General features: G+C 58.3%; 2 protein-coding genes across 10 annotated transcripts in view; one reads left to right on the top strand and one right to left on the bottom strand.

The window, feature by feature from the left end:
• Positions 1 to 19,861, top strand: part of BIN3 (bridging integrator 3) — a 47,352-nt gene extending 27,491 nt beyond the window's left edge. For all 5 annotated transcript variants that reach the window (XM_052805205.1, XM_052805204.1, XM_052805208.1 and 2 more), the window contains 3 exons: positions 8,700 to 8,841; positions 10,780 to 10,914; positions 16,341 to 19,861. In XM_052805205.1, the coding sequence (XP_052661165.1) occupies positions 8,700 to 8,841; positions 10,780 to 10,914; positions 16,341 to 16,487 (424 nt within the window). In that variant the 3' untranslated portion in view covers positions 16,488 to 19,861. The remainder of the gene's footprint in view (positions 1 to 8,699; positions 8,842 to 10,779; positions 10,915 to 16,340) is intronic.
• Positions 17,607 to 26,496, bottom strand: C13H8orf58 (chromosome 13 C8orf58 homolog). 5 transcript variants are annotated; one of them, XM_052805198.1, is made up of 12 exons: positions 26,435 to 26,496; positions 23,815 to 24,320; positions 23,577 to 23,732; positions 23,381 to 23,468; positions 23,199 to 23,302; positions 22,525 to 23,115; positions 22,205 to 22,261; positions 21,983 to 22,122; positions 21,714 to 21,807; positions 21,223 to 21,409; positions 18,320 to 19,226; positions 17,607 to 18,241 (listed from the first exon to the last, which is right to left on the bottom strand). In XM_052805198.1, exons 1-6 carry the CDS (start codon positions 26,481 to 26,483, stop codon positions 23,032 to 23,034), a joined length of 987 nt encoding a protein of 328 aa, XP_052661158.1. In that variant the 5' UTR covers positions 26,484 to 26,496; the 3' UTR covers positions 17,607 to 18,241; positions 18,320 to 19,226; positions 21,223 to 21,409; positions 21,714 to 21,807; positions 21,983 to 22,122; positions 22,205 to 22,261; positions 22,525 to 23,031. The 5 variants fall into 5 exon arrangements, with proteins under 5 accessions (XP_052661158.1, XP_052661159.1, XP_052661160.1 ...); XM_052805199.1 differs by lacking the exon at positions 21,714 to 21,807; XM_052805200.1 differs by lacking the exons at positions 21,223 to 21,409; positions 21,714 to 21,807 and having other exon boundaries at positions 18,320 to 18,458.
• Between the last annotated feature and the right edge of the window lie 917 nt (positions 26,497 to 27,413).

Below are 27,413 nucleotides of genomic sequence, written 5' to 3'. Positions count from 1 at the left end.
GGTGCCGTACGGTGCGTCAGTACTCAGTCACGCCTCGGTACCATGGCAATTTTGTCACCTAGGTCTCATCTGGTGCAGTTCCCCTCTGTCTGCACAATTTCCACCGGCGTTAGCAGCCATTACCAGTGTCACAGGCTGTACCCCTGAACGTTTAAGTAGTGCTTCAGTTGCTATACCAAATGTCTTCTGAAATCCTGAGATTTGCTGTTTTGTTACAAGAACAGAGCAAGCGAGCGAAAATAAAATAAAATTACTTTAATATGACAGTAAGTGTTGCAAATTGCTGAATAACAATTTTAGTTTAGGTTTGACACAGGGTGGTTTTTTTTTTTCAAGTTGTTGTTTCTGCCCAAATCTGAGAGTAAAATCTCATATACCACTTAGTGCATGAGGTTACAATGTGTTTCTATCTGGGGCATGTTTGGTGACTCAAGTTTTACCTTGGTCATCTATCCATGACCAGAAATTATTGATTATTTAGGGAAAAGAAAAATGAAGAAAGAAAGAAAGAAAAAAAAAAAATCCCAGGCTTGTGCTGTGGAATTGTGTTGCTTATTATCTAGATTGTCCTCATGAAAGATACATTAACTTTTTCTTCCAGCATTCTGTTAAAATTGGAAGAAGGGCTTGTGTCTCTGAAATCTTTATGTTTTTTTTCCCCAAGTTGTGTTAGTTGATGAAATGAAAGATAATACCTTTCCCTGCAAACCTTGCCTTGTGTTTTAAACCCTGGGCAGTGTATGGGGCTGTTAATTAAAGACAATAAAGCCATTTCCACGTCACCGACGTGTTATTCTGCATTTATGCAGTGTTTAGCTGCTGGTCTAGATGCTGTTGTAGCACAGACAGTACAGAAGGGGAAGAACCCTTTCCTGTTGCTTTAGGTTTGAGGCAGCTGTGCAAGATCACGTTATATTATTCCTGTTGTAGGGAAACATTGGGGAAATAGCAGAGTCTTGCAGGACATGGGGGCAGTTAGTTCGTTCCTCCTTGGCACCAGCACAGTGCCCAGGAATGCATCTCCTAAGGTGTAACGCTCAACTCACTGGTTATCAGTCCAGTCCTGTGTTTACTTCAGCATCCTGGCTGCTTTCCAGTCTTGGCAATTCTCTCAAACTTCCTAAATTTCCATTGAACTTGAATATGGTATTTTTTCCCTTCCTGCCCTTTGGCACCTGCAAACAGTTGCTGTGTGCTCTTAAACAGCTTATGTTTCATGCTCGGAGAGGCTGCATCTCCATGCCGAGCAAAAAATGTTCCTTTCGTTCCTTCTTTCTGACTCTCCGCAAGTGTAGGTACGTTCATGGCCGAGTCGTGCAGCCAGGAACATTTCTAAGGAGCCCAAGGGTCCATTTTGAGGCTAATGAGATGCAGGAGAGAAATGCAGAGCTTGCATCTCGCCTTGTCCTGCTGGCAGATAAACCCCAGCAACATTTCTAGGATAAAAGTTTCAGATTAATGAAAGCTGCCTTGAGGAGCTCTTCTTATTTCCAGTTAGGTATTGCTTCCCCTCGCAGAGACAGTCCTCCCTAGCCTCTCCCAAACTTGCTTTGACCTAGAAAAAGGCTTTTGCTACAACAGCTGCACTTTATTACATCTTCACTGGTGGTCTTTTATAGTTTATTAGCCAAAGAAACAGATAAGTATAATCCAGGCAATTATCATTAGTGGTAATATATTGTAATCAGAGGCACATGTGCAGTAAAATCTCCATTCAGTTGTCCAGGGATAGTAGGTTTCAGACAAATATTGGAGTATTTGTTAAACCACGTAGAAGAAAGCAGTAGTAGATTTAGAGGGGGGTGGAGGCTCGTATTGTTTAAATCCTTCTGCTTCTGGGGATGTAGGGTTATTCAGAGTTTTGCTTTTTGAGCCCCAAGAAGCCCTTGGCTGGGAATCACTCATTTAACTTCAGGGAAGGAGCAAAGCTCTAGTGAGAATATTGCATATTTCAACATGTGGGTTGGGCAAGGAGCTGGGGTGGCTGGGAAAGGTCAGGAGGGATCTGCTCTCCTCTTTGGGAGATGCCTGCATAAATTCACACCAGATTGGCGGATTTGGGGCAAGGGGGGAGAAAACCAGCTGGTTTTTACTTCAGTCTTCCAGTTCTTCACTCGGGCTCGGGTGAGCAGCGAGGTGTATTGGCTGGATCGGGGATCGGTGATAGACTGTGTAGTGTCATCTTAGTATTACATATTGTGTGTCAGTATTTAAGGAAGGAAGCAGCTTAAATAAGCCAGGTGGTTTGGAGATTCACGGGCTTTAATGCCTTTCACGTTTGGAGCCGATTTTCAGTGCCGCAGGGTCTCGATTTAACAAACTCGAGCTGTCTGAACCTCTCTGAGCGTCGGGATGTCCTGATCGTGGTGGCACGGTACCATCCCCTCGGCTCGGAGCGCGGTCCTGCTCCTGCAGCCGAAGCCGAGGGGCTGCTGCAGGACCTGGAGAGGCTTTGGCAGGGGTGACACAACGGGTGCCATCAGCCGGGGCTTGGGTGTCAGCACAGCGGCAGGTCCCAGAGGTGCGATCCGGGAGCCGTTCGCAGCAGATTGATGTATAAAATCAATCAATCAGGGTTGCATGTCAGCAAATATCTGCTGGTGATAGCAACTGGTGCTTGGCATCCACGGAGCGGGGGTTCTTCTTCTTGTTCTTCTTCGTCTTCTTCGTCTTCTTCGTCTTCTTCTTCTTCTTCTTCTTCTTCTTCTTTTTCTTCTCCTTCTTCTCCTTCTTCTCCTTCTTCTCCTTCTTCTCCTTCTTCCCATAACCCTGCCATTAACGTGAACTCCCGAGCTGGATTTCCTCCCCAGCAGCCGAAGCAGATAACCGGCCATGAGCAGCCCCAGGGGTGCCGGGGACCGGAAGCAGGAAAAGCCGCTTTCATGTCCTTAACGAGCCCCTAATGAGGATTTCGTGCACAAAGCTAGCCACATGGCTGCCTGGCCCCCTCCCGCCGCGCGCGGGGCGCTCAGCCTAATCCCCAGCTCGCTGCTTTTTTGTACCGTCGTCTTCATTTCTGTTCCTTTTCGCTCTAGTCGGAAGGGCTGGTTTTAATTTCCCCCTTCCTGGTGGGTGGATGGGCCCACGACGGACGTGTGGGCACGGGCTGAGGAATGGCAGGCATCCCCCAGCATAGCCCAGATGCTTCGGCCTCGCGCTGAGCCATCCTTGTGCCTCTCCCAACTTCCTCCTCATCTCATCCACCGTCGCTTTCTTTTGCATCTGATGCTCCCCAGCTCTGGTATTCCTTTTTCTCCTCTCCGGTGCCGGCCGTAGATCCTGTCCGCTTCCTTTGGCTTTCGTTATCCAAGCCGTTGTCCCTAAAATAATGCCGTAGGGAAGAGTGCACGTGCATGCCAGCCCGGTCCAGCTCACAGGGCTGCCAACAAGTGCTTGAGACACTGACAAATGGGGAGAAATAAAGATTTTACCGTTGTTTTTCCCTGCGCCAAAGCCCTAGCACCTCTTCCTCATTGCTGACACTACAAATGGGGGCTGGAGGAAGGCGCAGGGCGAGCAGAGGGGATGCATTGGGGCAGGCAGCGGGGACGGAGAGGAAGAGGAGAAGACGGGCTGCTCGGGGACCTTGCTGCAGGCGGGGAGGTGACAGGATGGTCCCGCTCCTCCAGCATCCCCGCGACGAGCCGCTCGCTGGGCTCGCCGGCAGCCTTCCACCAGAGAGGGAGAGAAGTTTTCAATTTTCAAGCACCAGACTTGTCAGCTGGGCTGACTAACGAACGGATCTGGCGGTGATGGGAATCCTGGTGGCACTTTTATCTTCCGTGGCAGTGTCTATCCAGCCCTGTCCTTTAATTACGGGAAGCTGATGGGAGGCTGGCGTGGAGACGAGGTGGCAACATGATTTATAATTCAGAGAATCGGGTGATTTATATTTTTTTTCCAAGGCTAAACTGTCATCCTAAGAGGAGTTCACCGGTACGTTCCCCCTCTCCCCCCGCAGCAGCGGGGAGACAGTAATTTGTATTTTCTTTTAGTTATCCCTGCGTATCTCCCCTCACCTGCTCCTCTTAAGCTGCCTGTACTGTAATCCCCTCTCAGCAGCCTTGCCTAAAAAGTGACAGGGAACAACGGCGGCTTATTCTGCAAGCTGCTTTTGTGGCGGGGGCTCTAATGCCCTGTGCTGCTGTTTTACCTTCACTCCTGCTCTGTGCTTTTAGCACCGTACCCACCAAATTTTCTTTAAGTCGGCTTCAATTTTCTTTGCTTTGTATTAAAAAAGAAAGTATCAAGTAACAGAGGGCGGTCCTGGGGATTTGTGAGTGGTTACGGCTGTCAGACCCTCTCATCCCCTACAAAAGCAGGGTCTGGGTGGAGCGTACGAAGGAGGATGGTGCAGGGCTTATCAATAAATACCCACATCTGCTATAGGGCTTTTCATCTGTGCTTCTCGGGGCACTTTGCAGCAGGAGGAATCGTTGCCCTTGCTCCACGTTCAGGGGGCATGGATGGGTGAAACGACCAGGGTTTGCTTGTGAGGCTTCCCTGGTCCTGCTAAAATGCTAAAATTCTGGGTTTAGTTGTTCAGACTTCATTTCCAGAGCGGCTAATACCGTTTGGATGTTGCTCACCACCCATGGCACTAACGAAGGTCCTTGTCCCTTGTCTGCTGGCACCACGGTTGCCAGGAGGGTTTGCGATGCTCAGCCAAAGCCTTCGGAACACATTTGAGATCCTCGTAGGGTTGTTCCTGCAGGGCCTGGGAGACTGAGGGATGTGTTTGTGGATGGCAGCAGCTTCGGGAGGCTCTGTAGATGGCCTTTCTGCCAGGCTTTCCACGGGGAGCATTTGTAAATAACATGCATGAGATATTTGTGAAGACACTGGGGTGACGTGAAATGCAGCAGTTTATTAAGTCATTGGAATAACTTGGCAGTGGCGGGAGCCCCTATCACCCTTCACGGGTGTTTACCACCCCTGGCACTTGGCTTGAGATCGTATTTCCGTACACATGGGGAATAAAAAACAGGCAGGACTTAAATGTGGGCAAGAAACCCTCTTCTCTCTGAACTCCAGGGGAATTTCAGAGCTGCTGGGTTAATATGGAATTCATACGGAGTAATTCCTTCAGGAGCCAGAGGCAGCTTCGCCTCAATCCAGATCAGTCCAAGGAAGCAGCATCCTTCCCTGCTTGAGCTAAGCTAATCCTGCGTGAAAATTAAACCAGGTGACTCACAGGGAGAGCTCGGTCGGCACGGGAAGAGCTCGGTTGGCACACTGGCGGTGTCTGGAGGAGCCATGGCTGGCCCAGTCCTTCCTGCTGGTGCCGGCGGTGAAGGACCACCACACCGAGACAACCTCAGCTGCCACGTGGGGTTTTGCAGGCGACTTAGAAATCCCCACGCCGCTTCACTTCTCGGCTGCGGCTGCTCAGCAAAAACTCAAGTGGGTTTCAACTTTGCTGCTCACAGCCCTTAAAACCCCCTCGAGCATCTCGGGGGGTGGTTCGAGCCCCTCGCGCGCATCCCTCAGCAACCCATCGCTTAACGCTGATGTTTTCCAGCACCCAGGCTGGAGCTCGGGACACCCAGAGCCGGGCGGCCGTGCCCAGCACAACTGCGGATCCGGGGAGCCAGTTTGGTGCATTGTGTTAATGGCAGCTTGTGGAGCTGAGCCGCCCCTCCCTCTCTCTGAAATGCAGCGTATAATCTATGCATTAAAAGTCCTTGTGAGACAGTAGTTGCTGTGCCTACACAGTAACAGCCTCTTCAGATCCAGCGCTGTAGATATTTTTTTAAAGTGCTGCTGGAGTACAGTGTCCTTCCATTACGGGCTGCAAAATCACACTAAGTTGATACTAGGAACAAAAAGGGGGAAAAAAAAATAAAAATCAAGCCTTATTCCTTTTTGAAACCAGATTTAACTTCAAAGTAAATGGAAACTGTGTCGCTGATCGTCTTCTGTGTTCTCACTTGCTGCGTTTCTGAGCTAAAGGGTTCACTCTTCCCCTGCGGTAGCGAGTTTGTAAGATGTAAATGGCTGCGTGCTAATTCTCTGGTGTCTCATGGCTCTTCTAATGTACGAGCACCGTGGAAGTGCCGAGCATGAGAGAGTGTGGAAGAGAAAGGGCTAAAAAGCTGGGCCATCAGAAAAATGCCATTGAAAAACTAGTGTTGGGTACCGGCACAAGGCTTAGCATTTTTGAGGCATCTTCTTGATAAGCGTTTTCCAGGAGTTGATGGATGCGCGGGCAATGACGGCCACATCCAGGCCACGCTGGTGGCTTGGCAGCCCCGGAGGGGACGGCCACGGCTCAGCGTTTGGTGCGCAGCCTCCCTGCAGACCAGAGAAGGGAGGATTTCCCAGCCCCGGGCCATCTCCTCCGATGTTTCCCAGGCCCGGAGGCACATGGTGAAGGAGCAGCGTGTTGCGGAGGAGCAGCCCCTGTAGTCCTTGGTGAGCTGCAGCTTGCTCCTGCCCTGCTTTTGGGTGCGATGCAGAGAGGCAAGAGGCTGTGTGTCATTACCAAACCTCCCCCCATCAGGGATATAACACGAAAATAAAGCCGAGAGCCGCTGGCCTGACGGGAACCTTCCTTTCCATTGCCAGCTCATTAATAATTGGGAGAAATTTCTGCAGAAGCTGCAACGGCAAGCCGCTGACATTAAGTGTGCGCCGTTGGCAAAGAACGTCTGTGCTTTTATACCGAGGAGACCTCCCAACCTGGGTACCCCCTTCCCTTCCTCCTTGCAGTCCTTACTGCCCATCACTATTTCCCTAGCCCTCTCATGGCATATTTTTGGACCTTATGTAGAGGGAGGAGGTATTTTAGCAGCAGCCCAGAGCCCAGGAGATGGTGAATCCACGCTTGGAGCCCGGCGCAGCCAGGACGTGTAAGCCACCGCGGCATTTAAATATAATGGGGAGCCGTGTGTGAAGGTTACCATAAAAAGCAATGTCAGGGCAGCAGCATCTGATCCGCGCGCGGGCAGCTGGGCGGCAGGGTGACGCTGGGCGAGCTCCCTGATGACTTTTGCAGGTTGCTCCTCATGCCGCGGCCCCAGCTGCAATAGTCTCTCGCAATAGTCTCGGTCAAGAGGGAGAATATCACGGGGTGAGCAGATGAGAGCCGTGCACGCACCGGCCCTGGTTATCCTCGGCCAGCAGGATTGCGAGAACACATCCCCGATTCACCATCTCAGCGAGGGATGCTTGAACACAAATATTTCCCCTTCCCCCTCGCTTCTGGCATTTGCCCTTTGCAAACGGGTAAGGCTCAGGGACAAAAGCTTTGCCTCTACACCCGCTGGTCTGGCACATTAGCACCCTCCGGGGCGAGCATGGCAGCGGAAAATGAGGTTTTAATAGGGGATGGAGTGGCTGTGCAGGGCTGCGAACGCCCGTGGTTTTGTTTGAACCCGAATGCCTCTGTATTAGCCCTGCATCTGATTACATCTAAAGCAAATTACAGTCGTAAAGTGAGATTTGTGTTTTTCTTTTTTGCTAATGTGCCCCCCAGCCTGGATTATAGGAGGGTTTTTTTCAATTTAAAGAGATGGGAAAGCTGTTTGCTTGCCTCTCGGAAGTGAAAATCATCACCAGGCTGTTCAGACACATTTTTCACGACCGGTTCCTGACCTTGGCCCCCCAAAATGACCCTATAATTTGTGGAGATTAAATTAATATATCTGGAGGTAGTGTGACCCATTTCATACGAACCTATAGCCCAGCACCAGCGCAGTCCCCACCGGTATAATTTGATTTACTGAAATTTGGGAGACAAGAGCAATGCTCCAGTTTCTGGCTTTCCCTCTTCCGTCGCATTCAAAAATATTCTCTCTTGTCTTTGCCGTCAGATGTTCATGTTTCCTCAATTTGTAACACATTTTAATAATATGAATCTTCCTGTAGCCTGGCTAATTGTTGGCTGCTGTTAATCCTTCTGTGTGGGGTACAGAGCTCCTCTTCAGCTGGGCAAGCCTTGCTGTACAGCAGGCTGGGGTTTGCAACCCCAGAAATTGCCTGAAAAAGCAAAGTTTGCTATGGTTCAGATTTATTTTGCACTTCATATTTATTTTTTCCTGGACTTTTGATTCAGGTCCTCTGCCTGGTCATTCCCTTTCCAAATGTGGGGAAATAACACATTAGCTAACTCTGTATGGGGGAAAAGTTGTTTATTTTTCTCTCTTTGGTTTGCTCGGTGGAGTTAACAGCTTTGTTTTCTGCAGCAGCAGCTTCCGTCCCCCGTCCCAGATAAGGCAGCTCTCCATGTTCTTGAATACAGCAGCTGGAAGAGAGGAGGAAAACTGTTAAAAATAAAGAACTAATGGTAAAAGCATAAGGGCTGGCAGGAGAAGTCAGAAGCAGGTTGGGACCTTCAAAGTACTTTTACCAGGCTTTGCAAAATTGGCTCGATTTTTATTATTATTATTTAAAAACACACCCTTCGACTCATGAATTGACCTTCACAAAAATCCCCAGGCATGTGCTTCTAGCTCTCCTCTCAAACATTGTACCCTGGCAAGGCTTTGCAAATCTTTATATATAACTTAATCCTTTCTTCCAGTCTCCTGGAAGACTGCAATGAAAGCTTTTGTGTTTGGAACGGGCTTTGTTTAAACCCCTGGGTATTTTTGGTCTGAATCCTGAATTATTTGGGGACTTTCAGCTGGGGAGATTGCCTTGGATGCTGCATCTGACCAAGATATCCCACCCAAAACCCCTTCCCATCCTTTCACCAGGTTCAGCAGCGTGTTTCCCAGCCTGAACATGGCAGTGAAGAGACGGGAGCAAACACTGCAGGACTACAAGCGCCTGCAGTCCAAGGTGGAGAAATACGAGGAGAAGGAGAGGACCGGCCCCGTCCTCGCCAAGCTGCACCAGGTACCGAGATGCTCGCGGACCCAAAACCCAAGCAGGGTCACCGGGAAAACTCAGGAAGAGCTTTTCTCTTGGCGTTTGACATCCATGCCAAGCCCCCGTGAAAAAAAAACATTTTGGAAGGATGTCTTCTATCGATGTAAAATTGCCACGTAGGGCACTTGATAACAGAAATGTGAATTGGAGCGCTCAGCGAAGGGAAAGAGCCAGTTTTCCAAAACCAAAAAAATAAATAAAAATAAAATAAAATCCACAGGAGGTGGGGATGCTCGGAGGAGCAGCCAGCGCTCAAGTCAAAGCACGGGGGCTTTCCCCCGACCTCCGTGTCTGAGCAAGCAGCTGGATGGGAAAAGGGGAAGATCAGAGCGTTTCGAGGCTTTATGTTTGCCACCTGTTACAAAAATTCGTCTTGGAAAATTGCAGTAATTGGTTAACAGGAAGCTTTGCCAGATTCTTTTCTCTCTCCCAAATTTTAGCGAAATCATGATTTTTTTTTAAAAATTAAATCTACACCAGCATTTCTCCCCAAATCTGTCGCTCCTGCAGAACATTACTTGATCCTTGAAGAAACAGTTGACTTTCTCGGCGTCAAAGAACATGTATTTTCTGATGACTTTCCGCACAAAAATTAAGTTTTGTGTTAAAGAATAGCCCTATCAGCCTTAACAAAAGAGACCTCTGATTTAATAGTAAGCAGCTTACTTCGCTTAGCCTCGGTGACTAAAGCTGTGGCTGGAAAAATGTGAATGCTTTTGTCCTGGTGATTAAGCAGGTTTTAGTTATTTAATTTTTTTCCCTTAATGAACTTCTGTGTGATCTAATTCCCCCCCCAAAAAAGATCTTAACTAACCACTGCGTGAGCTTAAATGCCTGCAAGAGCCTTAAGCAATCCCGAACCCAGGGCATCCGAGAGGTCCACAGATTTGATGGAAAAATAGCGTAATCTCATCCAGGTATTTTTATTGAGCTGCAAATTTGCATCTTCCCTTCAGAGCTGTTTGCTCAAAGTCTTCTGCTGTTTGTTGCCCCATGTGAACTCCACCCCGGGAGTTTAAACGCTCCTTGTATCATGGCAGACAATGAATTTGCTCATTTGCCTCTCAGACCTACTTAAGCCTGATATGATTTAAGGCTTTGTCCATGCCATCCCTCCGGCGTGCTGTCCCAGGGAGCGGGACCGGCGCCGCGGCTGGGCTCGGCTTGCCGGCTTTCTCCTGCATCCCCCTCCCGTCGGAATGGCACCCGGATTAAGTGGCAGACTTGAACCGGTCTAATATTTCACAGCCCACCCCCTCCTGCCCTTTTCCACACCATCTCAGAGACATTTCCCTTTCTCCCCACGCTTCTGTTTAAAGAAGCCAGTTGGATGCGCTGAGCTGAAGGTCACGGGCGAAAATGACGGTGGGGGCAGGATCCTGTGGCGATGCTCTCGGGAATCGCAGGGCAAGGGGACATGGACGTGGCCGGGGATGTCCTCCAGCCTGGCTGAGCTTTGAGGCTGATTTTTGCCCCTGTTTTTCTGAAGGGGAAAAGACCAGCTGGCTCATGATCTCTGCAGCAGCCTCTCTAGGTGTCCCATGGCTTTCCCCATGGTCCAGGGTCAGAGCTTGAGTCCCACCAGGCTCCGTTAACTGGTCACTTGAGTCCCACCAGGCTCCGTTAACTGGTCACTTGAGTCCCACCAGGCTCCGTTAGCTGGTCACTTGGGTCCCACCAGGCTCCGTTAGCTGGTCACTTGGGTCCCACCAGGCTCCGTTAGCTGGTCACTTGGGTCCCACCAGGTTCCACTGGATGGTCGTATGGGTCCCCGTTAGCTGGTTGCTGGTTGTCCTCGGGTTAAAGCAGAGCAGTCCACTGGCCTGGGGTGGCCTCTGTGCAGGTCTGCCCAAGGGAAGGGCATTTTCCCAGATGTCTGACTCCCCATCCTCTCTCCTTTCCCAGGCCCGCGAAGAGCTGAGGCCGGTGAAGGAGGACTTTGAAGCCAAAAACAAGCAGCTCCTGGAGGAAATGCCCAAGTTTTATAGCAGCCGCATCGATTACTTCAAACCCAGCTTTGAGTCGCTGGTCCGGGCGCAGGTGAGATGCTGTCCCCTGTCTGCCAGGCACTGCCAGGAGTCCCTTTGGTGGGCATCCTCGCTGCAGAGCATCTGGGGTCCCGCCTGGGTGTGAATGGCTCTTTGGGCAAGGCACCTTCTCGAGCTGAATATTATACACAGGTAACACGCAGTACCTCCAGCAATTTAATTACCAAGTGGTGAGAGGGCACGGGGAGCAGTGGTGGGACACTGGGCAGGTAACCACCGGACCTTGTCCTGGCAGAAGAGCGGGTTGGCATCTGCCGGTACCTGCGGTGATGCGGTACTGGCTGTCGGATAGAAAGGACAGCCGGAGGTGAGTTTTCGCTGGTTTATATGGGGCTGCCTCGTATCAGGGACACTCCGGGTACATACATGATGTCCTGTGCCACGAGGTTGCCTGTGTAATGCGGTTCAAGCCCTGGTTATGTGTTAGCCGCTGGCATTTGATGGCTTTATTTATCTGGGTATGTCGTTGCTTTGCATTTGTAGTCATGAGCTCAGGGTTGGATCTTGTTTGAGATTATGAGATGCTCAGGGCTCATCTTCAGGGTCTCTTCTAGCTCTTGGTAACAGAACCGGTGTGTGCTGGCAGAGATAGAGGAGGCTGCTGTGTAATCTCCACACCAAGGATTTGCAGGAAGGGGTGGCCTAAATAAACCACAGCCTGCTTTAATTTCCATCCTCCAGCTTCCTTCTGTGACTTGCTGCCGCTCCTCCTCCGTCTTCCTTCTCCTCTCGCCCTTTTCTTTAGGCTGGAGAGGAACATTATCGGGATCTAATCTAGCTTTGAACTTCTGGCATCTCGGGCGTACGTCGTGCCCTGGATCACGGGGTGGTCCAGCGCCAGGAGGTGGGCGAAACCACGTGCTGCTCCTCGCGTGGGCGTTTTCCTACGGTATTTTTTTGGAAGGGAATTGCTGCAGTGACACAGGTGCGGTGGGGTGGCTGCAAGGAGGTGCAAAGAGCACGTGTTTCATCTCACCTCCGACTTGGGGGGGCCTCTCCGCAGAGCTGCCAGCAAGTTGTCTGCAGGCTGATTCACCTACCAGATGGTGCCAATGCACCCTGCCGCCGCCTCGGTGGGTGCTGGGGATGCTGTTCTTGCTGTTCCCTTAGCAATCGGGCGCGCGGGGCTCCCTGTTCCCAGCCATCGCAGCCGAAATAACCAGACTCCCTGGAGCCACCGCAAAGTCTCGCTGGCCCTTCCCCCCTGCAAACCCTCTCCGGCCGCTCGCTGTGGGTGGGTTGTTTGGACGAGACCTTGAAACCCAAATGCCACCTGCCCTGTCTGGGTGTTTGTGATCCGCTGGCAGTTTCCTTAGAGAGCAGCTTTGCCCCTCTGTCCTTGGCCACGATGTCCCTCGCTCCACTCGTGCTGGCTCCTGGCTGCCAGCTGGCTCCTGCCTCGGCTCGTCGGGAGCTCGGGGGGGAGTGATGGGCTCGGGGCACCGGGAGATGCAGGGTGCTGTTGCCGGGGCTGTTTGCAAGACTCTCCATTCCTACCCTCTTCTTCCTTGGGAATCCTCTGTTTTGTTTCTTGGCTGTCTGCCCTGCCTCTCTTCAGGTGAGGATTTTTGTTAGGAAAGGCGAGTGAAATCGCGTTTTTGATACCCAAGAGGCAGCGTCATAACAAAGCTGATGCATCTCCTGTAGGCTAGACTAAAGCTGGTCCCAGATGGATGCTAAAGCATGTCACATCCCGCCTTCCCCGCCGACCTAGATGGGAGCCGCATCCCTCTTCCCCAGCACTGGCTGCATCCTTCCACCCCCTGGGAGGGATGCACCTGCACGACGGCATCTCCACTGCCGGGAGGAGAGCTCGGCGCTCCCCTGTTGCCTCCTTTGTGCCGAGGCTGGGCTCAGGCCATCTGCCCCTTCCCCGTTCAGGAGCTCTTGCCGGGGGGCTGCGCAGCGTTTCCCCCATTCCAGGTGGCTGAAATAAAAAAGAAAAGGGAAGAGACTTGCCCAAGGTAACTTAATGAGTCAGTGGCGAGCCAGGAATAGCACCCGGGAGCCCTGACTCACTGCAGCGGCTGCTCACCTGCAGGGACCTGGGCAGGGGAGGGCAGCCGGGGGGGGGGCTGCTGCAGTGATGCCAGGAGCATCCCCATCCCAACATCCCAGGTCTGAGCTGGCGATAGGAGGCATGTGAACAGGGATGGGGCTGTGCTGCTGCCCCCGGCCAGCCCCATTCATCCTGCTGCTGCTTCCCGGGTTCTCTCTCCCTCCATGTCTCATTGAGCTTATTTAGCATCTCGAGGGGGGGTTCGTGTTACTCAGTGGAATTTCTATTTTCAGCCTCTTCTGCGGGTACCTCTAGGAGCGATGGTTGGCTGATGGGGCTTGAATGCGCATCCCTCAGGGAAAGGGGCAAACGGGGACTGGGTGGCTGGTGTCGGCTCTGCCTTTGGCTGCAGGCGGCCGGTGGCTGGCACCATGCCGGGGGCTGTGACTCTGGCGTTCCTTGTCCCCAGGTCAAACCCACCGTTCAAAGGTGGCCCTGGGTGCAAAATCGTGTAGTTTTTCCCTTTTTTTTTGGCCCTGGAGAAAGGGGGGGGGGGGGTGTTAAAGTGAGACAAGCGTGTGACAAGTGGCACCGGCCAGCGCGACGATGAGCCGTGAACGTACTGGCTGACTTGCTGGGAACAAGCTGTGCCGTGGCAAAGGGAAAGACCCCGCTTCAAACCAGCTCCGGAGCAGCAGCTTTATGGCTTTGACCCAACAAGACCCTCCAAGACCTTCTCGCCGGGCGGCTGGGTTCCCATGGCACAGTTTGGCCGTGGGCCCCAGTGCCGGGTGTCTCCTGACGGCGTGACATGCCCCGAGCTCGCAGGGGCTGTAACATTCAACACCAAATACTTCTGTCCACCCACGTGCCTGGGCCAAGCCAACGGAGGCAAATATTTCCCTGGCTGGGGACTTTGAAGTGGCCACATGAAGATGAAAGGGGGAGATTTGGAGCTCTATCACTGGTGCGAGTGTGTGAACAACACTTCCTTCCCGCCTTGCACTTTGTTTTCCAGCTAGAAAACATGATACTCCTCTGTTTTTTAATGAAATGGGGAAAAAGATGGGGCTTACGAGGCAGGACTGTCCATGGGGCAGTGCTATGGGCTGCTGCAGTCCAGCTCTGGCAGCGACCCCGGGCTTTTGTTTTGTGTAGGGCTGACATAAACACAAACCACTGCTGCCCGGCTGTGGCATTGTAAACGCGATCTATAGAAAATCAGGAGAACACGGTGTCCCGAAACAGAATTAGTTCAAGACAGGTGGACTCGGGGCCGTTGGCTCGGTCTCAAAGGCGAGTTGGAGATGGGATTTGATGGGATGGGGACGGAGCATATGGTATCCATAGCTGGAAAAGTACTGGGCTGCAGGCAGGCGCGGGGCTGCCGGCGACCGTGGGTCGAGCTGCCTGCGGTGCCATGGGTCCCCGCTGCTGGAGCTGTCAATGCTCATCGGTCTGGGGTGCATCCCCTCCCCAGGGACCCCCCTATAGAGACAGTGATGCTTTTCACCCGTATTTCAACGGGAGAAAAGCATCGGGGGATCAATGCCTGTGGGATCTTGTTGATAAAGCACAGGAGACTTGGATGGCGATGCACGCTAACACCCCGGATGACTGCCTACTGGTTAGGCACTGGGTCCTACTGGGGGAGAAGAGCATCCCCAAGGAGAGCCGCTGGGCCCTGGGGACCCGTGGTCTCCTGCAGGAAGGGCTCAATGGCTGCGGCACGTGGGCGGTGGGGGGGGCAGCGACCGAAATATTTGCTCTGCCTTGCTCGTTCAATACAGAGGAGATGCTGCTGTGGATGCTGGCATGCCCAGGGCTCGGGGGGGGCAATCCTTGGGGGGGGCAGCAGCTCCCCCGGCTGCACACAGCTGCCTCCGGCCCTGCCACCCCGGGGAAATTCGTTTCAACAACGCCGGCGCCTTTTCTGTGCCAGAATTGGCAGCGCCGCTTGGCCGTATGTGAATGAACCGAGCCCGTCTGACCCCGGGCTGGGGACGAGGGACACGGAGGGCTGCTGTGGTGCCCGGCTTCACAGTTCTCCATCCAGGGACCGTGCTCACCCGTGGCATTGCCAAGGGATTGTGGTGGTGGTGGGGGGGTGTTTTCGGCACGCTCAACTCGGGGCAGCATCTCTTGCTTGCATGGGACGGGGGCTGCAGCCGGCGGGGAGGATGCTTTGGGGTGACCTGGCTGCAGGGCCAAGGTTTGGTGGAGGGGGCTGCAATGGAGCGGGGAGGGCTAAGGGGGGGGGGGGTTCATGCCCGCATGCCTGCCTGCTTGGCCCTGCCACCGTGGAGCGGGGTTCATTAGTCACTGTGTAAATGAGCATTGATGCTGAATCACCCAGCGCCCACTGCGTGGGGAGACCTGGCCCTGGAGCAGCCCCCGCTGCACCCCGGTGGACCCAGGGGAAGGTGGGGGGAATGCAGGCAGCTGGCAAAGGCATGCGGGTCCCCAGCAGCTCCCCTCGGTCCTACCCAAAATAAGCAACATTTTTGAGCAAGATTAGGGGAGCCGGTCTCCATGGAGACTGTGCGTGTCTCCGCACCGGCGCTGCCAGAGATGCTGGGGCCAGTCCCAGGTGCCCACCGAGCCTCGCCTGTGCCCCTCTGCGAAATGGGGGCAACGCTGGCATCGTCCAGCCCCGCGGGCCAGCGCTTCCCTCCCCATCAGAACTGGGGGGATGCCCAGGCCAGGCATCCCCATCGCCCTCCTCCCGTGGGGCACAGCAGCCCTCCGAGCCGGGGGCCTGACTCTGCCACCCTGTCCGCAGGCAGAGCTCTCTGCCAGCACCCGCCGGGCACCGCGGCTCTCTCTTCTGCGCCCGAGCAGGCAGCCCGGTGCCATCTGCCTGCACTTGACCCACTGGCTCCCACTCCGGGAAGCGCTGCTCGTTGCCGGAGTTAATTGGCGGTGCTAATTAGCACATTATTAAAACACCACCCCCCCCCCCCCAGCTTTATGCAGGGTATGGTGCTGCCAGGCGTGATGCTCGCCACGCTCGCCGTGTCCCTGCCCGGGGAGCAGGGACCTGTTGAAGAACCAAGCAGTGCAGGCGGGTGGCTCGTCCCGGTGACACCGGTGACAAGCAGGGGACAGTCCGGCTGTGGCACGGGGTCGGCGGCTGCGCGGCAGTGCCGGGTGCCGGCAGCAGCCCCGTGCGCGCAGCTCCCCAGATGGGAAGCGAGCAGAGAAGGGCAGCGTGTTATTAAAATGTGTTGAGTTGTAATAATCTAAGGGGGTGGTATTAACACATGGGAGGAAGCTATTTTAGAAACAGAAATGCTAAGGCGAGGGGCTGGCTCGGGCAGCGTCGCACCTCTTGGCTCCCATGGTGGGGTGGGGAAGGAGACCCCCAATATCCTGCCCCACTCGCCCCAATCTTTGTCCCATCCGTCCCCCCGCAACAGATCGTCTACTACACGGAGATGCACAAGATCTTCGGGGACCTGACGGCGCAGATCGACCGGCCCGGCTTGAGCGACGAGCAGCGGGAGCGGGAGAACGATGCCAAGCTGAGCGAGCTGCGGGCTTTGTCCATCGTGGCCGACGACTGAGCAGATGCCGGTGATGGGGAAGGGGCTGGGGATTCCCCCCCCCTCCCTGGCTCCCAGAACCGGGGGCTGCTCCCCACCTCCTCCCTCCCGGGGATGGACTCGTGGGGGGGGGCTTTAGCTGCTAGCTGCTCCCTTTGCCCCCATGGCTCTGCCCTCCTGCCAGGACAAGATATTGCCTGGGGCCAGGGTGGGGGGCACAGCAGGGCTCCCCCCCCCCTCCAGTCAGCTTGTTGTCTCTGCCCCCCCCCTGCAGCCAGGCTTTGCCTTAAAAAGGGGTTTGCGGTGGAGCAAGGAGGTGAAAATGGGGAGCGGGCTGGGTGCTGCTGGCCGATCCCAGACCCCAGCTCGACGCTGCACCATCACGCAGCTGTGTTGGCCCAGCACACCCCAGGTCCGGATCCGGCCCAGGCTCCTTGCCTTTGTGGCAGGTGGATGGGACCACTCCTGCGGCTGCTGCTGGGCCATTCATTTTGTGCCTTAGGAGCCTAGTAGCCCCCCACCAGGGGAGGGTAAAAGCATTCACATCCCATTTTTTGAGGCATGGGGAGAGGGCGATGAAAGGGCTGCGGTTCCCGTGCCGAGCATCAAGTGATGCCGCGCTGTGAATCCGCCCCGTTTGAAGCAGAAACGATGCAAAGTGCCTCTGCCCCACAGCTGGGGGGGTCACATCTGCACAGCAATGGGTGCGGGGGTGCCCAGACCCCAGGGCAGGGGGATGCAAAAGGGAAATGCAACCAGCCAGGAGCAAACCCAGGGAAAACTGGGGCGGGGGGGGGCGTCCCTACAGCCGGACCTGACCGTAGCCTGGCAGGGGAGGGGTGGGGGGACGGGGGGGGGCCTCTGCCCTTCTTCTCTAATAAAAGTTTTTGGTAGAGCAGCGCCGGGCCGGGGTCTGTGTCGCCCTCTGCCGCCACCCGACAGCCACTGCCGCGGGTGGGGGGGGGGAACCCACGGAGGGGGGGATGCTCCCCCCCACCGTGGGCTGGCACGGCCCCCAGCCCCCCCCCCCCCCCCGGCTACAGCAGAACACTGTTGGTTTGGAGGTGTAATTTTAAGAAAGGTATTATGGGGCTGGGGGAGTGGGGGGGGGGGAAGAGGGATTGAACAGCCCCCTGGAGATGCAGGAAGGAAATGGCTTCAGCAAAGCACAAGAAATACAATTTTACAGTCAAATACAGTGAATTCGAACCTTTCAGCATATGGAGAGGCTGCAGGAGCCTTCGCTGCTGCCCTCCGCCGCTGCTGCTGCATGGGACAAGGGGCTGGACAGCCGTTACGGTGCGGAGCGGATAACTGCAGCGAAGAAACAGCTACGGGCACGGCCGCATCCAGAGATTCCTCTGAGCTGCTGGGCAGCCTGCGGCACAGCGAGCACCAGCCCCCGTGTTTGGGTCCCTCCATCCTAAACAAGCCAGTCTGTCCCCGACTTGTGCGTCCAGCTCAGAGCACCGAGACGGCCCGTGCCCCGTCTCCGATGATACACACAAGATTTCCTACTTAAGAGGTTTCCATTAAATGCAAACAACCCGTCAGAGCAAACCCTGTGCATCCCTACGGCTGCCCTGGCTCTGCATCCCTGGGGTGGGAGCCAGCTCAAGCCCATCTCTGCAGGGAGAGGGCCGGGACAGAAAAGGCTCATAGGGACCCTGCCACCATCCGTGACCCCACTGCGTGACATCCACATGGGCAGGGACTTTGCTTGGTCCTGGTGGAGATCTGGTGGATGCTGGTTCCTCATCTAAGCAGTCATTAGTCTAGAAGAGAGGAGAGGGGGTGACCGGCAGCTCGCAAAGACGGCACCCCACGTCCCAGCACATCTCACCCTGGCTTACCCAGCTTGACCTCCAGCACATGGATTTTGCTCTCCAGATGGAGTCGGCTGCTCTGCTTTCTCCAGCACCTTCCCGAGGCTGAACACCGTGACATTGTGGGAGACCTGGGCCAGGGCAGGAGGCAGCCGAGGGAGTTTTCCTGGGACAAGAACGACTCATCGCCCACCACACGATCTCCAGCAGCACAGGCTCCACCATACCCCCCATCATCCCTACACCTACCGAAGAGCTCCTCTTCCCCTTGGTACAGGTAGCCACAGAAATTCAAAATTGAAGTACACAAAGGCTAGGAGAGCATCCAGGGGCAGGACAACGCTTGGGTCCACAGCCTTGGGCTGCTAAAACACAGACGTGTGTTAGGGATGGGAGAGGTCAAGCTCCCCAAAACACCAGCGCTGCGGAGCGGGGTGCAGGCTGTGCTGAGAATTCCCAGGATGAGTGGGACTGCACCAGGGACACCGGGTTCCCCCCGGCTATGTACCTACATCTGCTCAGCTTCCTCCTCTGCTGTGTCGGCAGCCCTTTCTTGGCTCCAGATTCCTGGTCTCTGGTGGCTCTTCCTTCTCCAGCAAGACTGGCAGCGCCTTGTAGTTCTTGTAGCCAAAAATCCTGCTGCAGCATCTCCTGGAAAAGCTCAGCCACCATCACGGCCGCTTCAGGGAGGGAGAGGGGCACAGGGGACCTGCCCACCCGTGCTGTGCCGAAACTACCTCGGAGGAGAGCTTCTCCCACCACCTCCTGCGCTGCAGCAGGGTGAAGAGGGAGATGTTGGAGCAGGCAGCCTGCCTGTCCTGCCTGGCCAGGTGGGGATGGGCCACGAGGGCTGGTTCCCCGGGGGCTTCGGGCTCCAGCAGTAGCTCGGTGGTCCTTGCTGCTCGATGGCCTCCATCTCCTGCTAAAAACTGCCCTGTTTAGGTGAGAGCGGGAAGAGAAGGTACTGGGAGCTGTCAGCCAGAGCGGGACCTCTCCTTCTCCAGAACACAGCCCTGTCCAAGAACCTACAGAAATGAAACCGCCTTTTGGGACATCTTTGTGGGCATCACCATGCTCAGCTCCGTGGCAAAGCCTCACCATTGTGGGCTTCTCCTCCGGGAAGTCCTGCCCAGACGTCCAGCAGGAAAATCACCACCACCTCCCACCAGTACCTGAATTTGGCAAACCGGACCCCACGGCGTGCCAGGGAATGGGGGTGAGGTGCGCCCCAGGAAGCCCAGCAGAAAGCGGGGAGCTGGACCCCCCTAAAACCTTCCCACTGCCAGCAGGGAGGCTGCAAAGACAGGATTGAAGGGGATGGGAACAGAGCCCTGACAGGTTATGGAAAGGCTGGTGACTGTCCCCAGCGAGGCCATTTGCAGGGACCGAGTCCGAGAGCATCCCCTGCCCAGCCCACACCTGGATCTCGTACAGTCGCCGCTGGGACCGAGCCAAGCTTCCTCCCCCAGCACCCGGCATGGAGAACTTCATCTCCCCTCAGCTGTTCCTTCCCAACCGCATCACATGCCGGGCCAGGTTTAAGCAAAATAAAATCAGTTGCCACGGTTACCCGGAGCAGGGATGCTATATATAACTGCCATGCGAGGAGCCGAGCCTATGCGCCCAAGCGAGGGCCACGCTTTTCCGTGGGCGACACGTGGGGACCTGAGCCCTGGCAGACCTTGTGCGGATCCCAGGTGGGCAAAGGTCCGTGGCAGCCCCGCAGGGGTGGTCTGCAGTGCCCCGGGTGGGCAGCGGCCACGTGCTGCCTCTTGGCCGGTCGCTCCATGGCCCGGAGGTGCCGCGCTCCTCACTGCCTGCTGCAGCTGGATTAAACCCCTCCTGGGCTCTGTAAATCCACTTTGGTTCCCTTGTGGCTTTGTCGGCATCGCTGTGTCACCCTGGGCAGGGCTGCCAGCCCTCCCCTGCCACCTAATCCCCAGCAACCTGCCTCTCCTCCATCCATTGCATCCACCCATCCTTAAGCCCTCCAGCCCTAGAGCTGCTGAGCAAAGCCCAGCTCCTGCTCCGTGCCGTCAGCTCCTCCTGCCGTCCCTGCACTCCAGAGAGGGATTTCACCCACTGGAAGCTAAACCCGAGCGTTCCCAGCGGTGCAAACTCTGCTCGGATCCGGAAACCTGCTCCTCAACAAGCAGCCCTTTGCCAGGGCTGGGTCTGCACACCGGCAGGGCTGCACGCTGCGTGCTCTCCGCACCGGGCTGGCGAGGAGGACTCCTTCTTATATAGTAAAAAAGGATAATTACCGGTTTCTCACACCACCCACAAGATCCCAGCGTTAATAGGGAAAGCTTGCAGAAAGGGAAAATTAACTCTACAATGCGGTGTGCGCTCAGCCTCGATTTCTGAAGCACTACTGAGTGAAGTATGTCAGCAGTCAGACCTCCAAAAAGCAGAGGAAAGGGATGCCGCCACTCCGAGATGCGCAAACCAGTGGCACTCACCACTTTTCAGGTCCAGCCCAGCCTGTGCCATGCAAATGGCCGTGCACACCAGGACCGTGGGGTCAGCATCAGGATGGGGCCACCCCGTGATGGGGACCGTTCCCCACCGATGAGCACAGCTTCGTCCTCTTTCCTCCCCAACAGGGACTAGGCAGAGACAGGCGGTGAGCCCGGTTGCCATCACAGGATCCTGACTGTCCCCCTTCCTCCCCAAAGCCCCCATCCCCCTTGGGGACAAGACCCCCAGGGGACACAGCCAGGTTTTGCAGAAGCCATCCCACAAGCAGTCCGGCAGTAAATGAAGCAAAACTAGGTGAATTAACCCTTGCCAGGACTGCGAAGTCCAGCACACACCTGGATCCACAACTCTATTTTCTTTGTTGGGTGCTCAGGAGCCTTCCCTTGCTCCAGGTGATCCAGAGGCACCGGGGCCATCACCTAGGCGAGAGAGCCCTCCCTCCTCCTCACCTTGGCCCTGAAAGCAAAATCAGCATCATCTGGAGCGACCTCAGCATCCTCCTCGGATTCGGACACCAGGATGTGGCTGGGGTACCACCGGTGAGGGGGAAGGCGTCCGGCCAGCCCAGGCGGAGGTGATAGAAGCCACGGGGCAGCCGGGTGCTGCCGTAGCATCTCCCTGGCATCACAGAAGGGGCTGGAGGCAGAGAACCGCACCGAGGGCGTTGGGGCTTGCTCTGCACAGGCTCATCCGAAAGCAGTCCCCATGCACGCGGTGTGGGAGCACAGAGCTGGCTGCCCCGAGACGTACAGAAACCACAGCTATCCCCCCCCGAAAATCACTACGTGACCAGAGCACCCGGTAGGGAAGGGCCCCGTGTCTTAAGGTCTGGCCCAGGTGAATGTTTAGTGTTCCAAAAGGCACAGGCGTTGCAGGGCAGCAGGGGAGGGGGCTGCCCAGGTGCCCACCCCACAGCAGGGACACACATCCCCGTCCTTACCATCTGCCCGAGTCGCTCCTGCCCTTTGGTCCTCACCCCGGGCATCTCCCCAGGTGGCTCAAACGAGCGGATGGGGGTGATGGGAAGAGGTTCACTGCTGGGGAGGGGGGAACAAGGATCAGAAGACCCCGTGGTACCACGCAGAAAACCTAAACACCTCCAGCATCACGCTGTGCTCACAGCCAGCCTTCCCCGGGGGTCACTGCCAGAGACCCCCTGCCACCCCTCGGTGCCCGGATCCGTCCCCCGCGTTAAGGATGAGCACTCACGTTTCCCGGGAAGAAGCGGTGGGATGCAGGAGGCTGGAGCAGGCGCAGGGGCCGGGCTCCGAGGATGCCCTGCTGCTGCCCAGGGATGGCACGGGCGGCAGCGGTGCCGGGGGTCTCGGGAGAGGCTGCGGGATACGCTGCTGGGAAGGGAAAAAAAAAACCCAAGTCACGGTAGGAAATCGCCAGGAAAGAGGAGGGATGGAGCGGGGGGAACAGGGATACCTGGTTGGAGAACGCCTGGCCCGGGCTGCAGGCAGCTTTCACCAGCATCTTCCCCACCTGCGGTACCCGAGCAGTCACCGTGCAGACCCGACGATACGATGAGGGGCTCCATCAACACCAAAACACCCCCCGGCCCGGCCCCCTCCTCACCTGAGCTGGAAGAAGACCTCCTCGTCCCCCCACCCCCCCGAACACCCCCGCAGGCTGGCGACCACCCCGAGGAAGACTCGCTGCTTCTTCCCCACCTGCGATGCGATCGGGAGCATCTTCCCCCTCCGGCGGGGACCACCCCCCCGCCCCGACACCCCCTCCCCACCCACCTGCGGCAGCAGCTCGGCGAGGAGCGGGGGGCTCAGCTTGGGGGGGGGGGGACACACACTTTAGCCCCCCCCGAGGCAGCGGGACGCCCCCCCCCCCCCGGAGCTGACCTGGGGAGGGGGCTCGGGGGAGACCGCGGGGTGTATGGGGTGGGGGGGGGGGGGGATGGCAGCCGCTTGAACTGGGCCATGGGACCGGGACCGGGAGGACAAAAGGGGCGGAAAAGCCGTTCGGAAGTGATGCGGCCGTGACGCGCCCTCGCGTGACGTCACGCCGGGCCGAGGAGAGTGACGTCACCGCGCGACTGCACATCACCTCGCAAAGAGCCGCCTCTTTGGTAGTGAAAAGGCTTTATTCTGGGGGGGGGGGGGAAGGGGCGGGGGGTGATGTGCGCCGGGCCGGGGACCGGCCCCGGGAGGGCGTGACGTCATAGGGTGGGGTGTGATGCAATAAGTGCAGCGCAGCTCCTCCGTCCAGGGGCGGCGGCGGGACCGGGGACCCCCCCGGCTCTACCTGCATCGGCCGCCCCGCAGCGAGCGGCGGGTCAGGCGGGTGAGCAGCACCTTCACCCGGCCCCAGTGCGAGCGCCCGTCCTGCCGGGGAGACGCAGCCGTCAGAGGTGGGCGACCCGCGGGACCCCCCCCCGCCTCGCCCCGCCACCCCCCCCGGCCCATACCTTGTCCGGTGTCGGGGTGCCCACCCCGCTCTCGGAGGGGTCCAGCAGGCTGGGGGAGCTGGCCGAGTACCCCCACATCCTCCGGCACGGCCCGGGGTCGGGCGCTGCATGGAGGGGGACAAAGCCAGTGTGGGGGTCCGACCAGGCACGGCCCCACCATCCCCATATCCCACCCCGCTCACCTGGCGCCTGGCTGTCCGAGCAGGAGCGCGGCCGGAACCGCTCGCCCCTCCACACGGCCAGATCCTGCCCCGGAGGCTCCCGGGTGGGCTGTGGGTGAGGAGAAGCAAAGATGTGAGCTGGGACACCCCCCCCCCCCCGGCTCCCAGCACCACCCCTCCCACTCCCCATACACCCCACAATCCTCCCGGCCCTCACCGTGGTGTCAGGGCGGGTGCGCCGGGCATCCGCCGCCTGCTGCCGGAGGATCCGGTTGTCCTGCTGCAGCCGGGCCAGGCGCTCCAACATCTGGCACACGTGCTCCAAGTACCGCAACCCCTGCCCCGGCACAGGCAGCACCATCTCCGGCACAGCCTGCGGGCAAACGGGGGCTTGAGGTCTTGCCGGGCTGACGAGCCCCCCCGCCGGCTGCAGTTGCCCCTTCCACGGCACCCACCGATCCCTCGGGATCCTCCACGCTCGGCTCCTCCGGCTCCCGGGGGTCCCACGCCGGCTCTGCCTGTAGGTCGGCCGCGTTGGCGCTGCGTCGGCCGAACTGTCGCGGGCAGCGCCCGGGTCCCCGCTGCCTCCTGCTACGCTGCGCTGCCTGCACCAGCTTTTTGCTGGCTGAGCGGCTGCGGGATGGCCGGGGGGGTTCGGTACCCGGCTCCTCTCCGGGGGGGTTCTTCTCCGGTGGGAAGCCGTCAAGGGAGAAGCTGCTCTCGGAGCCCAAAGGGGTGGGGGGCGAGTGGTCGTTGCTGGCCATCTCCACTCCGGAATCCTCCGACTCTGACTTGAGGAGCCTCCCGCTCGCCGGCGGGCTGCCAGGGGAGATGGGTGGCGGTGGGGGGGTTCCCCAGGCGTTCATCCCCCCCGGGGGCTGCCGCGGGCTCTCCTGCAGCCGGCGGTAGACGCTGGCGGAGGTGTGGACCACGCAGCTCTCCGCCGATTCCCAGGGACCATCTGCGGGGCGAGGGAGGCCGGGTGGTGTCGGATGGGGGGGTGCCCTCGGGCAGAGGCAGGACAGGGTGCTCACCACCCCCGCACACCCAGGCATGGGCCCGCCACCCCTCCCAGCCCCCCGAGCCACCCCGCAGCAGCTCCAGCCGTGCCCGAGGCCATGCGGAGTTACAGCCCCCCTGCCAGGGGACCCCTCTCCAGAGGGTCCCCACAGCCCTTGCCCGGAGCCAGGGATGCTTGTACGACGGCTGCGTGTTGTCGCTGCTCCCCAGAAACATGGCCCCGCGCCCGGCCCCCATGTTTCTTCCTCCCAAGCTGCCGTGGGGAGCACCCGCAATCCTCACCCCGACCTGGCCGGGGGCTGCAGGAGCGGCTGCTCTCCCTGCACCCCGCTCCGGCTCGGTGCCGGCCCACCCAGGACACAGCAAGGACCACAGGGTCTGTTCTCCCCCCCACCACGGGATGACTCCAGGGATCGCCAGCTCCTCGCATTTGTCCCTGCAGCGTGGGGGGGAATCGCCGGCCGGGATGCTCCCACCATCACCCTGCAGCTCAGGATGGGATTGCAACGCGGCGGCGGGGGGTCTCGGCCATCCTCGCGTGGGTACTCACCTCCCTTCCCGGCCAGGCCACGGCAGAGGGCTCGGGGAGGTGGGGAGTGAAGTTTTGGCACCTCCCGGGACACCCAGCTCGGGGTGCAGAGCTGCCCACCCCCCCGGCAACCCCCTTCTCGGAGGCTGAAACCCCCCCACGCACTCACAGCAGCTGAACCTCCTCTTCCAGACGGCGCGGGAGCCACCCCACATCGCCGAGAGCCGGAGCCGACTGCCGGGCGCGCGTCCCGGCGCTCCCTTTTATAGCCACCCCAGCCGGCGACGGGCCCTGTATCCAGAGGCACCTCATTACAGGACTGGTTCCCAACTGGTTCCTTTCAGGATTTGGGATCGGCGATACTGGCTGGGCCGGTGGTTAAGGATTCCCTTCCCACCCCAACTGGGAAGGCGAGAGGGTTATTTGGGCACCGGCAGGCTGCAGGTAGACAACCGGGTGCCGGATGAATCCCACCGCTTTCGGGAAACCCCGCTCAGGGCTCCGGCTTGGGCCAAATTCACCGGCCAGGGGTCCCTGCTGCTCCCAAATTTCTGCCCCCGTACAACCACACCGCTTCAGCCAGGGGCTGGTGCCACTCACCACACATCCCTCGTGGGCTGGCGAGCCCGGTGCCCACACGGCACAGGAGCCGGCACCGGGAGGTCGCGGCCGGTCGGCGGACAATCCCGCCGTTCAGCGGCCGTATGAATCCCAGCAATGCCGTGGGGTGGTCCCTCCGCCCCGGCACGGCCGGTTGCCAGCAGCCCCGCTCCCACGCGCCAAATTTCCACGGGCTGCGCGGGACGGCCCCACGTGCCCAGGGGCTGCTTTCCTCCTGGCCGTGGCGCTTGCCCTGCCACCGCGGGGGTTTCACCAGGGCTCGGAGCCCTGCTGGGGTGGGGGGCACGGGGTGTTCCCCATCACCGGGAGAGCTCAAACCTCCCCCGTGGGAGCTGCCGCCGTGCTGGGGGTCCCCCTGAATCCGCAGCTCGACCTCAGACCCCCGGTACCTCCCAGGCTTTGCTGCTGGAAGGGGTTCCCGGCACAGCCGGAGCTGGCAGGGGGGGGCACATAGAGACGGGCTGTGGGTTTCTGGGACCCCCACACCGCATGCAGGGGCCAGTGGGCTCAACCCTGGGGCAGGCACGGGCCCGTCAGCCCAAACACTGGAAGGCAAAACCTGGTTTGAATTCCCAGCACGGCCGGCACCCTGGGCCCCTCCCTGCAGATGGGGCAAAACCCAGGGGTCCAGGGCCCCCCAGGGCCCCCCTCCAGCACAGACAGCACAAACCGGGGGGTGCCAGGGACCCCCTCCAGCACAGACACTACAAACCGGGGGGTGCCAGGGACCCCCAAGTTTCCCCTCCAACACAGACACCCCAAATGAGGGATCCCTGAGGATCCCCTCCAGCACGAACTTCGCACTCTGGGGACCCCCCAATCCAGCCGAGACCCCCAAAGACACACCCCCCCCCAGCTGCCCGGGGGGGGGGGTACCCCCCTAGCCCCAGGGACCACCCACTCACCGCGGCCGCGGAGCGGCTCCACGCTGAAGGCTCCGCGGCGGCGCAGCATCCCCGGGCAAAGGGACGGGGAGGGAGGAAAAAACCTGAGAACCGGGGAGAGAGGGAAACCGTGAACCGGGGAGGGAGCACCGGGGGCCGGGGAGGGCGGAGGGGGCGGCCCCGCTGCTCCTCCGCCGCTTTATGGGGCAGGGCTGTGGGGCGGGACGGGGCGGGGGGGGGGCCGCCCCTCTGCCCGGGCAGCACCTTTACCCCCAGCCCCGGACTGGGGCTGTGCTATGCCAGGGGGGCTCAGCCCCTCTGCCCCCCCCCCCCCACTGTAGAAGCGTTTATTCCTCTTTTTGCCGTGCACACGCTGCCGGGCTGGCGGGGAGGGCAGGACCGTCTCCATCCCTCCTTTCCTGGGGATGTTTAATTAGAGCCACCGTGTCCTAAACAGCCTGGAGCGCTGCAGGCCTGGAGCTGAGCCTGCCTGTCCCCCTGCCTGCACGGCACCTGGCAGGGACCCTGGGCAGAGGGGACCCCCCCCACCCCGATCCCCAGGGCCGGTGCACGGGCAGATCTGCGTATGTCTGGCAGCAAAGGGTCCGGGGCTGATCCCTCCCGGGGTGGCTGCGGGAATTCGGCGCTTCGATGATGAGAGCTTGGCCGAATCCAGGGGCACATGGGGTATGGGGGGGCTGCAGGGCACCCCGAGCACCCGGCGGGGCAGGGGAACCACCCTGCCCAGTGCGGGCAGCGAGGGGAGCAGGGCTGCTGGCTGTCCCCGCTGCCTGCGGGACGTGGGAAGGGGCTGCTTCTCCCCCAGGCTCGGTGGGGAGCTGCCGATAACAGCAAAACCCAGATAACGGCAAAGCCCATCTCCGTGCAAACAGGCACGGAGGGTGGAGAGCGGTGATAAGAACCCACCTGGGCCTCCGCAGGACAAAGGCCTCGGCCAACAGCCCCCAATAAAGCCCCGACACCTCCCAGGGATTCCCCG

Source organism: Harpia harpyja, chromosome 13, assembly GCF_026419915.1.
Source record: "Harpia harpyja isolate bHarHar1 chromosome 13, bHarHar1 primary haplotype, whole genome shotgun sequence".
NCBI classification, from domain to species: domain Eukaryota; kingdom Metazoa; phylum Chordata; class Aves; order Accipitriformes; family Accipitridae; genus Harpia; species Harpia harpyja.
Note: the sequence above shows the minus strand (reverse complement) of the source record. Positions and strands in the feature narration are given on the sequence as shown.

What these genes read in the sequence shown, in the direction of transcription:
- C13H8orf58 (XM_052805198.1), bottom strand. Translation starts at nt 26,483, where the DNA reads ATGCTGCGCCGCCGCGGAGCCTTCAGCGTGGAGCCGCTCCGCGGCCGC. An exon ending in GCACCCGCCCTGACACCACG is followed by an intron (nt 23,469 to 23,576) that starts GTGAGGGCCGGG and finishes CCTCACCCACAG; the next exon opens with CCCACCCGGGAGCCTCCGGG. An exon ending in GCACCCCGACACCGGACAAG is followed by an intron (nt 23,116 to 23,198) that starts GTATGGGCCGGG and finishes TCTCCCCGGCAG; the next exon opens with GACGGGCGCTCGCACTGGGG.